Here is a 12,269-nt window from a genome sequence, read left to right as displayed (position 1 = left end):
ATTCCCTAAGTCATGAATTCTTTGTTGTTGTTGTTGTTGTTGCAGTTGTCATTGCTGTTTAGCTGGCCTGGGCCAGGTTCAAACCCGCCAGCCTGGGGCTATGTGGCTGGCACCCCACCCAGTGAGCTATGGGCACTGCCCAAAATCATGAATCCTTAATAATTTTAGTACGTGCAATACTTAGCACAGGAGATGGCACATGATAAGAACTAACAACAGATGGAAGGAAGAAAAAAACACCACTATAATATTACCTCAAAGAACAAAAGCCCAGGAAGCACCTAAATACCCAAATTATAGAAAAACACTTTAGGGAAAAATGGTCTATCACTCACAAAAAAGCAAGCAAATATTAAAAATAAAATGAAAGCTATGCTATCTTTAATAACATAGAAAATATTTCTGGCTATGTTAAATTAAAAGCATAGAACACAACACAGTATGTATACAATGATTATAGCCACATCAAATACACAAGGACTATGAGAATAGAAAAATGTATGTTGAAGTGGGGTAGTTTTCCTCTTCTCAAATATTTTCTTTAATACTGTTCCTGTCAGTTTATCATCATAAAAAAAACCTTTATTTCAAAAGAAAGAAAGAAGAGAGGGATAGAAGCAAGTTTAGAGATTCCTCCAAGCCCCTGCAACCCAAGGGAAATGCTATTACTGATAGGTGCCAAGAGGTGTGGACGTCTGCAGTATCACCAAAACCAAGGGTCCCAACCCCAATTTGCCTCGAAGAGAATTCCTCTCATGTCACAAGCTGCACTAAATGTGAATTCTTTATTGCAAAACTTCGGAGGTAAGAACTTTTTCCAGACATCTGTGGAATTAGTATTAATGAGAGTGCCCTGGAGTTCATACCCATGCCTACGCAGCAGAAACTTCTCAGACAAAGCACTGCCAGGCACACTTCTTGATGAGATGTCTAAGCCTGAAGGCATCAAAGATGTAAATTTCCATATTGGAAACATAACTGGTTTCCTCTTGAAGACTTTTTCCATCACCTCCTGTCCACACTGTAATTCTCCAGTCTTCTCAAATGAATAGTTAACATATGTCAAGGATAGAAGGCATACACGGAGGTGCTTGGTGCCTAACTCAATTACTTGTAGAAGAACCAATCTCAGCAGAAAATTGGAATCTTCCCATGAAGTTACTCAAAAAATGAAAAAAAAAAAATTTGTGTGTGTGTGACAGGCTCTCACTCTTTTGTCTGAGCTAGAGTGCCACGATGTCCTAATAGTGCACTGCAACATCAAACTCCTAGGCTCAAGTGAGCCTCCTGCCTCATCATCCTGAGTAGCTGGGACTACAGGCGCACACCACCACATCCCGCTAATTTTCCTATTTTTTTGTAAAGACAGAGTCTCACTATGTTGCTCAGGCTGGTCTTGAACTCCTAGCTTCTCACCTCAGCCTCCCAAATGCTAGGATTATAGGTGCCTGGCCTCAAAATTAAATTTAATAAGCACCCCAAAAGAAAACCTTAATTTCTTTCTTTTCTTTATTAAAAGTGTTAAATACTTTTAATAAACAATTCCTCATGCTACATGTTACTTTTCCTTGCTTAGTCTCTGAATTTCAGGAGTGGAATTCACCTTAGTCTCTGCATTTTAGGAATGAGAAGAACCAGAAGTCATATGGTCTCCTAATTTTACAAGTTAAAAAAAAAATTATGTACAGAGAGGGAAAATGACTTGTCCTGAGTCACCCAGTTAAGCAATGATAAAGTAGGATTAAAACCCAAATCCCCGGTGGCACCTGTGGCTCAAGGAGTAGGGCACTGGCCCCATATGCTGGGGTGGTGGGTTTAAACCCAGCCCCAGCCAAAACTGCAAAAAAAAAGTTTGGGCGGTGCCTGTGGCTCAAAGGAGTAGGGCACTGGCCTCATATGCTAGAGGTGGCAGGTTCAAACCCAGCCCCAGCCAAAAACTGCAAAAATAAATAAATAAAAAGAAAGGAAGCTTTAAAAAAAAAAACCCCAAATCTCCCAGATTTTCAGCCCCAATTCATTGCATTATATCAAGCTTTTTTATTCCTTAAAATCTCTGGAGCCCTTGGCATAAATAATTAGTACCACAGAATTTTAAAGCTAGAAGGGACCTCAGAGAGAGTCTTAACTTAATCCCCACATTAAGCATATAAGGAAACTGAGGCCCAGAAAGATTAAGTGATTTGCTCTCAATCTCTTGAATGGCAGGGGAAAAGTATAACTTAAGAAAACCCACAAACCAATGCCCATGAGAAGGGAGGAGAATGTCTCAGCTGGAGAAAATTTTTAAAGGAATGTAGTTTGTTCTAGATCAGGGGATCACAATGTATAGTTCAGGGGTCCTCAAGCTTTTTAAACAGGGGGCCAGTTCACTGTCCCTCAGACCATTGGAGGGTCGGACTGTGGGTCCTGGGATGAGTCGGCTGCTAAGCAGAATAGGCAGCAGCAGCAAAAACACCTGGCAAGCCGGATAAATGTCCTAGGTGGGCCACATGTGGCTCATGGGCCGTAGTTTGAGGACGCCTGGTACAGTTCCTGAACCAGCTGCTTTGGCATCACTCAGGATCTGGTGAGAAATGCAAAATTTAAAGTACCACAGGAGACTAACTGAATCAAACTCTGAAGGTGAGTAAAATCAAATTAGCAACGTCATACCCTTATGTCCCCAAGATGTAAACTTCTGTGGTTCAGCTGAGTCTGCTTTCTAAATAATAACTATAATCAACGGATCTTAAGATTTATGCATTCCTCTATATGTGTACTCTACTTCAAATTTTTAACTTTTTAAAAATCTGAAAACAAAATAGAAAGGTACGTTTAGATGTTCAGTGGGTTTCAGTTCTGGCTCTGTTCTTTACTGGCTATTTGACTTTGGGCAGATAACTAAACCTCTCTAGCTTGAGTTTCCTTTTCTATAAAATAGGTGTGCCATCTACCTCGGAGGGCTTGAGAGTTAAACGTGAGAACTTGTCTGAAAGCACTTTGGCTCAACCTCTAGCATACTGTAGACAGACTACAGCACAGTGGTTAGGAGCCCCAGCTATAAAGTAAGACTGCCTGAGTACCCTGGCCCCGCCACTACTGGCTAGGTGCCTAAGATAGTAACTTTTTTGTATCTCAGTTTCCTCATTTGCACAACAAGGATTAAAAATAGTATCTTCTTCAGCTGGGAATGATGGCTCACACCTGTAATCCTAGCATTTTGGGCGGCTGAGATAGGTGGATGGCTTGAATTCAGGAATTGAGACCAACCACAGCAAAAGTGAGACCTCATCTCTACTAAAACAGAAGAACTAGCCAGATGCTGAGCCTGGCACCTGTAGTCCCAGCCTACTTGCTGGCTAAGGCAAGATCTCTTGAGCCCAAGAGTCTGAGGTTGCTGTGAGCTATAATGATGCCACAGCACTTCACTCAAGAGGACAGAGTGAGACTCCGTCTCAAAAAAACAAACAAAAAACCCCCACAACACTAACTTCCACATATGGTTGTTATGAGGATTTAGAGATGCTGTAGGTAAGTAAAGCATCTTTCATGTCTATAAAATCTTACTGTTTTCAAAGAGCTTTGGCATCCAGAAACTTACTTGTTCATGACTTTCCCCAAAAGGATATGTGCATTTGACTGAGTATGGACTAGATTCCAGACTCTACCATCTTTTAGGAAGCAAAAGAGTGGACACAGATCTTACAGAAAGGAAATCACATGAAAAGTACATGTGGGAAATGAACAGAGCTGGAAATAAGGAGACCAGGATTCTGATTTCAGTTCTTCCCATCACCTTGGCCTACAACCTCAGGTAAGTTTCTCTATCAGACTGGGGTTCACGTTTCCTCTGTAAACAAGTGGGCTGAATCACATTACCTATAGCATCTCTCAAAATAAAATACAAACTCTATATCATGGCCCAGAAGGAAGGCCCACATAATCTGTCATCTGCCTCTATCTCTGCCTTCATCACCTACCATTCTCCTGCTCACTTGCCCCATTCCAGCTACCTCTATCTTCTTCCTGGTCCTCTAATAGGCTGTTCCCTTTCCCTCTATCACTGTGCCCCCTTCATATGACTGCTCCTTCTCAACCTTGAGTCCTTTAATATCCAGTCCTCGGAATTCTTCTCCAACCACATTATCCAAAGGAGCAGATCCTATTCCCCACTCAGATGTTATTTTCTATAGCAGCACTGTCCAGTAAAAATAAAAGCTGCAAACGGACCACTTAATGTAAGTTTGCATTTTCCGATAGCCACATTAGAAAAGTTTTTTAAAGGTGACACTAATTTGAATAATGTATTTTCTTTAGCCCAATGAATCCTAAGTGGTATATTTCAACATGTAATATAAAAATTAAGATATTTTACATTATTTTCACCTATTATCCAAAATACAATCATTTAATCAATATAACCAATAATCAGTAACCAAACCAGTAACTGATGTGATCAGAATGACCATGCAGTCAGTATGTTTAAACTTACTTATTTCATACTAAGTCTTCAAAATTCATGGAGACTTTAAACTTACACCACTTCTCAATTCAGACTAGTCACATTTCAAGCGTTTGACAGCCATATATAGCTAGTAGCTACCATGTTAGGCAGTGCAGCTCTGCCTCTCACATGGTGGACCTTATTGAATCACAAGACGGGGGATGGGCCGTGGATTTGGGAGTAGCAGTCAGAACACCCTGAGCTCTAATCTTAGCTTTTAGTTTCCAACTGTCCTTGGACAAGTCTTTTCTGCCCTCTGGGCCATGGTTTCCCCATAAGAACCCTAAGCAAGAAGGACAGGAAGATTCCTAGAAACCCATCCCTGGCTAAAATCCCAAACGTCTCTGAAATGCCACAAATGACATGGGCACAGCTTTCTACACTTTAAAATGAGCTCTCAAGTATTTGGTGTTGCCCTCAAATACCCTATGAGGCAATTATTCCTATCTCCATTGTGTAGATATAAAAACTGAGGCTCAAAGAAAGGGCAACGACTTGTCCAAAAGCCACACAGCCACTCATTGGAAAACATTGGGTTCAAATCCAAGAGAGACCAGTGCCACCACCACCTCAATGTTGGGGGGAGAAGCGAGCTGAGAGGGGATGGTTATGAAAACAGAACAATTTGAGGCTTCAGGGGAGTTGAAGGGAACCAGGCCTCAGGGGTAGGGAGTGGAGGTGAAAGAGTTCAGGCCTTGAGAAAGAATCAATTGAAAGAGTCCACCAGGGCCTCTGGAAGTGAAGACAAACGAGAGTCTAGGACCCCGGATGGCATGACAAGAGAGAGGGCCTGGGAGTGAGATGAGTGGTGGTGAGATGAAGGGTCTCTGACCCCGTGCCCCTGCATGGGTGAGGAGGTCGTCCTTCAGCCCTTCTCCCCCTCATACCTGGTAACTCAGAAGTTCGCCCACGTCCATGGTCCCCGGCCCCGCCAACAACCGGTACACTGGTTCCCTCCACTTGCTCCTAGACTGCTGGGGCCTCAGCAGCTGCTCCTGCCACACTGCTGTAAAGCGCCACGAGTAGGGCCGCAGAGCCAATGGGGTAAGAGTGCTCCACGAGTGAGCGGGCCACACTGCGGTAAAAGGCAGCGGTACCGTAAAGCGCGCCACATTTGCGACAGTACTGCTTCCGCCCAGCTCCTCAAGGGGGCGGGGAAAGGGGCGGAGACTTGGGGAAGGGAGGATGGCCCCAAAGCTACCGACTTTTTATTGTGCGCCCGAAAGTCCAAGGCGAAGGGCTAATAGTTGACCTGCGCTCTCACAAACTTCCTGTGATTTCTCCTCTTTTTATCCACATTTCACGGATAAGGAAACGGAGGCTCAGAACAGCACTATATTTACTAGCCGTACTACACTCTACAGTACTTAACTAATGAGCATTTGAAATGTGGCTGGTCTGAATCGAGATATGCCGTAAGTAAAATACATATTGGATTTCTGAGACTTAATATTGATTATATGTTAACATGACATTTTTGGATATATTGGATCAAATAAAATATATGATAAAAGTAATTTCCCTCGTTTCTTTTTACTTTTTAAATGTGATTTAGTAGAAAATTTTAAATTGCATGTGTGGCCGGGCATGGCGGCTCACATCTGTAATCCTAGCACTCTGGGAGGCTGAACCAGGTGGGTTGCTTGAGCTCTAGAGTTGGAGACAAGCCTGAACAAGAGCAAGGCCCCATCTCTACCAAAAATAGAAAAACTAGCTGGGTGTTGTGGCAGGCGTCTGTAGTCCCAGCTCCTAGGGAGACTGAGGCAGGAGGATCGCTTGAACCCAAGAGTTTGACATTGCTGTGCTCTATGATCACACCAAGGCACTCTACCCAAGCTGACAGAGTGAAACTATGTCTCAAAATTAAAATTAAAATGGCACCTTCCCTGATATTTCCCCTGCAGCATCTGGCCCAGTTTCTTGCACATAGACTGTGCCCAATAAGTGATGGTTAATTTTTTTTTTTAATTGTATATGTGGTTCTCATTGTATGAAGCATTTCTAACAGAGAGTGCTGGCTTAGAAAGGGACTTGTCCAAGGCTATACAACTATTACTTTCTTAGAGTGGCTTCTTCAATTCCCTCCTGGTCCAAGCTAGCAGCCCCTCTCCTCATTATTCCCTATCCTAGCACCTCCTCCACTGCATCTATGATTCAGTCTGTAATTTTATACTTAATGATTGACTAGTTTACTTAAAGCCTCATTGACTAGCATACAGGCTCCATGAGAGCAGGGATTGTGTACGTGGGTCACTAAAAAAGTTTTAAGACTGTCTTTGTTATGGTTCATTATTTCACTTCCGGGAACCAGTATCCATTCTGATTCACCTGTGCAAGTTCCATCCATGCAGATTTTACATTTCTTTTTTTTTTTTTTAAGAGACAGAGTCTCACTTTATTGCCTTCAGTAGAGTACTGTGGCGTCATAGCTCACAGAGCAACCTCCAACTCCTGGGCTTAGACAATTCTCTTGCCTTAGCCTCCCAAGTAGCTGGGACTACAGGAGTCCATCACAACTCCCAGCTATTTTTTGTTGCAGTTTGGCTGGGGCTGGGTTTGAACCCACCACCCTCAGTATATGGGGTCAGCTCCCTACCCACTGAGCAACAGATGCCGCCCAAATTTAAATTTCTTGATTTTTGGGTACTTCAAAACTTTCGTAATGATGTACATATGTCATGTACAACACTGTATTATCCCCTAAGCCTAGCACAGTGTCTGCTAGAGGCAGATGTATCTCAATGGGCCTTGGGGGCCATGATAAAGAAACTGGATTTTATGATAACAGCATTGAGAAGATTTTTTTTTTTTTTTTGTAGAGACGGAGTCTCACTTTATCACCCTTAGTAGATTGCCGTGGCAGCGTCATACTGCTCACAGCAACCTCCAACTCCTGGACTTAGGCGATTCTCTTGCCTCAGCCTCCCGAGCATTGAGAAGATTTTAAGCCGGGTAGTTTTGAGACGAGGTTTATATTTTTTAAGGATCACCTATGCAATCTGCTTTGAACTGAGTTTATTTGTATGTCATTTTCCCTTCTCCTTAGACATGAATATAGACTGTGCCTTGCTCAAGAAAACAGGCCAGAGTAATGGTAAGAGTGTACCATTTGGACACAAACAGACCTGTGCTGGAGCCAGCTTGTAAAGACAGGCTTACAAAAGCCCATGGTTAAATTTTCAGGAAGTTTGTGAACTAATTGGCATCAAGTTAATTGCTTGAAATCACCACGACAAGAGTATTTACGCCATGTAAATCAGCAAAGACTGCAAATCAGTGTTGTTACTGTTGTTTTCCAGAGAGCCAATTGTTAACTATCTGCCGGCACACCCCTGATTCTGGTTCTAGTCAAAGTTCTACCACATCTGGCTGTATGCCCTTGGCATATTAATATCTCTCTCTCTCTAAATTGCATTTCCCTCCCCTGTAATGTGACTCATTCATTCATTCAACACGTGTTTAGTGAGAGTGACTCAATCCTACTCTCAATTCTGGGCTCTGAGGAGGTAGAAGTTTAGAAAATAAAGTTCTTGACTTGTTGGAACCTACATTCTAGTTGGGGAGAAAATGTTGTGGAGAAAATATTGTTAGGAGTTTCATTTTATAGATGTGGAAACGGGCAAACCACTTCACTTCTGCATGCCTGATTTCCTCACCTGCAAAGTGGAGATTCTACCTAATCTACCTTATAAGGTTACAGGGGGTTTATATGAGATGCTTCATGGCATGCAAAGCTGTTAGCATAGTACCCGGCATAGACAGGTGCTCAGTCAATGTTCAAACATCAACGTTAATATTATGAGGAGTTGAGTGAGGTGTAGGCAAAGGAGAGGGCAAGAGGGGAGGAATCAGAGCATTCCTTACACGCTTTTCTTTTCAGGCATTTAATTTTGCCTTGGTATTTTTAAAAACCAGCCTTAAAAATATAGAAATATGAGGCAAAATCCTCTGAAAACCAAGGTGGTGAACACCCTGGAATGAGGATAATGTACTGTGCTGGGAAGGTGTCCTAGAGGAGTTACCATTTGGAATGGGGTTTAGAGGATGAGAAGAGTTTCCCAAGAGGACATGGTAGGAGAATAGAGACTCTGGCAGAGGAAGCAGCATGAGCAAAGACATGGAGATCAATTTTTTTTCTCATGAACAGGGCATAGAATGTGTGGAGGAAATGGTAGGAAGTAGGCAGGAGAAGATCACAGACGGGGTTAACAGATTTAGCAAATAAAAATACAGGATACCCAGTTAAATCTGAATTTCAAGTAAACAATGAATTTTTTAGCATAAATGTGTCCCATGCAATATTTAATAACCTCCTAAAAACTTTCTTTTGCTTATCTGAAATTCTGATTTCACTGAGTATTCCTTTATTTTATCTGGCAACCCTAATATCGGAAGACTTTGAATGCCATATTCAGAGCTTTCAATTTTATCTTGAGGAGAAAGTCCATTAATAATTCCTTGGGAACCTCCCCAGGGATGAGGCTTGGGGTACTCATCCTTCAACTCTTAGCTAAACACCACACATCACAGAAGTCTTCCCTAAATACAAGATCTAAGACAGCCCTTCCCACCCTTCCAGATTTTTTATCAACACTCTTCACCATTATGTTCAAAACACTTATGATTTCTGTTTCTATATTTATTTTCTTTTAACTCATCTGGGGTCTGCTTTCCCTTCCAGATTCTAGGCTCCAAAAGACCAGAGACTGCTGTATTCTTTACCATGGTAACCACAGATTCTAACACAATACCTGGCAATTAATTGATAATCACTAAATAGTTGCTGATTTAATACATAAGACAATCAGGCCAGGTGTGGTGGCTCATGCCTATAATCCAAGCACACTGGGAGGTCAAGATCAGGGAGCTCACCTGAGCTCAGGATTTTAACACCAAACTAAGCAAAAACAAGAACCGTCTCTACCAAAAAATAGAAAAACTAGCCATCTGGGTGTCATGGCAGGCACTTGTAGTCCGAACTACTCAGGTGGCTAAGGCAAGAAGATCACTTAAGCCCACAAGTTTGAGGTTGCTGTGAGCTATAATGACACCATGGCACTCTACCCAGGATGATAGAGTGATACATTATCTCCAAAAAAATACATAAGCCAGTCAGTCTACTGATTGATTCACTTATGCATTCATTCCTGGCCAAAATACTATCAAATACCTTCAAATTCCTACCCGAAATCCTAATAATGTGAGTATTTTAGGTTTTTTAATTATTGTTTCAGGTTAATTTGAGGGTACAAAGAATTAGGTTACAATATTTGCATTTGTTAGGTAGAGTCCCTCTTAAAATTGTGTCCCACCCCCAAGAGATGTGCCATACACCCTAACATTGTGCCCATAAAGTGGGAGCACACCCACCCCCCTTCCTACTCCCCTCTCCTCACTCCCTGGTTCCCCCAACTGCCACCTTGAATTGATTTGAGTTTTTCTCTTATGTAGGTGTATATTAATATGAAGTCTACTGGCTTCATATTAGTATTGAGTACATTGGACTTTTGCTTTTCCATTCTTATTTATTTACTTTTTAGAGACATAGAGTCTCACTTTGTCACCCTCAGTAGAGTGCTGTAGTGTCACAGCTCACAGCAACCTCCAACTCTTGGGCTTAGGCGATTCTCTTGCTTCAGCCTCCCAAGTAACTGGGACTACAGGGGCCCACCACAATGCCCAGCTTTTTTTTGTTTTAATTGCAGTTTGGCCAGGGCCAGGTTCAAACCTGCCATCCTTGGTATAGGAGGCCGGTGTCCTACTCACTGAGCCACAGGTGCCACCCCTGCTTTTCCATTCTCGTGATACTTTACTAAGAGGGTGTTTCAATTCCAACCTGGTTAATACAGAAGATGTAAAGTCTCCGTCTTTTTAAATGAGTGAATAGTATTCCATGGTATACACATACCACAGTTTGTTAATCCATTCCTGGGATGGTGGGCATTTGGGTTGTTTCCACATTTTGGCAATTGTAAATTGAGCAGTGATAAACAATCTAGTGCTTATGTCCTTATGGTAAAATGATTTTTTTTTCCTAGGTAGATGCCTAGTAGTAGGATTATGGGATCAAATGGGAGGTTTGAGTTCCTTGAGGATTCTCCATACTTTCTTCCAAAGAGTCTATATTAGTTTGCAGTCCCATCAACAGTGTAAAAGTGTTCCCTTCTCTCCACATCCACATCAGCATCTACAGCTTTGAGACTTTGTGATGTGGGCTATTCTCACTGGGGTTAGGTACTATTTTAGGGTGGTTTTGATTTGCGTTTCTTTGATGATCAGGGACAATGAGCGTTTTTTCATGTTTGTTAGCCATTTGTCTGTCTACATCAAAGAAGGTTCTGTTCATATCTCTCTCCCAGTGGTAGATGGGATTGTTTGCTCTTTTGTTGTTGATTAATTTGCGTTCTCTGTGTTAACCCTTTGTCAGATTCATACGCTGCAAATATCTTTTCCCATTCTGAAGGTTGTCTTTTTGGGTTACTTGTTGTGTCCTTACCTGTCCGGAAGCTTTTCAGCTTAATTAAATCACATTTGTTTATTTTTGTTGTTGTTGCAATTGCCACTGAAGTCTTCATCGTAAAATCTTTCCCCAGTATGACATCATCAAGAGTTTTTCCCCACACTTTCTTCTAAGATTTTTATCATTTCATGTCTTAGATTTAAATCTTTTATCTATCTTGAGTCAATTTTTGTAAGTGGTGAAAGGTGTGAGTTCAGTTTCAGTCTTTTACATGTGGTTTTCCAGTTCTTCCAGCACCATTGGTGGAATAGGGAGTCTTTTCCCACTGCATGCTTTTGTTTGGTTTGTCAAAGATCAGACAGCTATAATAGACTGGTTTCATCTCTTGGTTTTCTATTCTGTTCCATGTGTCTATGTCTCTATTTTTGTGCCAATACTATGCTGTTTTGATCACTGTTGACTTGTAATATAACCTGAATTCTGGTGGAGTGATGCCTCTGGCTTTGTTTTTATTACTAAGAATAGCCTTGGCTATACAGATTTTTTCTGGTTCATACAAAATGAAGTACTTTTCGGTTCTTCAAAGTATGATGTTGATATTTTAATGGAGATTGTGTTAAATCTGTAGATTGTTTTGGGTAGAATAGACATTTTAACAATGTCATTTTAACATACCTAGCCAAGAGCATGGCATGTTCTTCCATTTGTGAATGTCTTCTGCTATTTATTTTCTTAGGGTCTCATAATTCTCTTTCTCAATATCCTTCACCTCTTTTGTTAGGTGTATTCCTAAGTATTTCATTTTCTGTGAAGCTACTATAAAGGGAATTATGTCCTTAATTTGCTTCTCAACTTGACTGTTATTGGCGTATACAAAGGCTACTGATTTGTGGACATTGATTTTATACCCTGAAACATTACTGTATTTCTTGATTACTTCCCGGAGTTTTGTGTTTGAGTCTCTGGGATTTTCTAAGTATAAGATCATATCATCAGCAAATATTAAAAGTTTGACCTCTCCTCTGCCCCCATCTGGATGACCTTTATATCCTTCTCTTGTATGACTGCATTGGCTAGAACTTCCAGAATTACGTTAATAGTAGTAGTGACAGTGGACATCCTTATCTGGTTCCAGTTTAAGTGGAAAAGTTTTCAGTTTTACTCCATTTAGTATGATATTAGCTGTGAATTTGTCATAGATAGCTTCAGTTGTCTTAAGAAATGTGCTATCTATCCCTATTTTCTTAAGTTTTCTTGTTAGAAAAGGATGCTGAATTTTATCAAATGCTTTTTCTCCATCAATAAGAAGATCATATGGTCTTTGTT

The 12,269-nt window shown here is 41.3% G+C and overlaps 1 protein-coding gene across 1 annotated transcript in view; it reads right to left on the bottom strand.

The window, feature by feature from the left end:
* Positions 1–5,565, bottom strand: part of CTNNBL1 (catenin beta like 1) — a 171,265-nt gene extending 165,700 nt beyond the window's left edge. The window contains exon 1 of the mRNA XM_003787583.3: positions 5,371–5,565. Coding sequence (XP_003787631.2) covers positions 5,371–5,400 — 30 coding nt within the window. The 5' untranslated portion in view covers positions 5,401–5,565. The remainder of the gene's footprint in view (positions 1–5,370) is intronic.
* Between the last annotated feature and the right edge of the window lie 6,704 nt (positions 5,566–12,269).

The sequence above is a fragment of the Otolemur garnettii genome, unplaced genomic scaffold (genome assembly GCF_000181295.1).
Source record: "Otolemur garnettii isolate 467f Iridium unplaced genomic scaffold, OtoGar3 scaffold00023, whole genome shotgun sequence".
Taxonomy (NCBI): domain Eukaryota; kingdom Metazoa; phylum Chordata; class Mammalia; order Primates; family Galagidae; genus Otolemur; species Otolemur garnettii.
The sequence above is the reverse complement of the archived record's forward strand: the minus strand, read 5'-3'. Positions and strand labels throughout refer to the sequence as shown.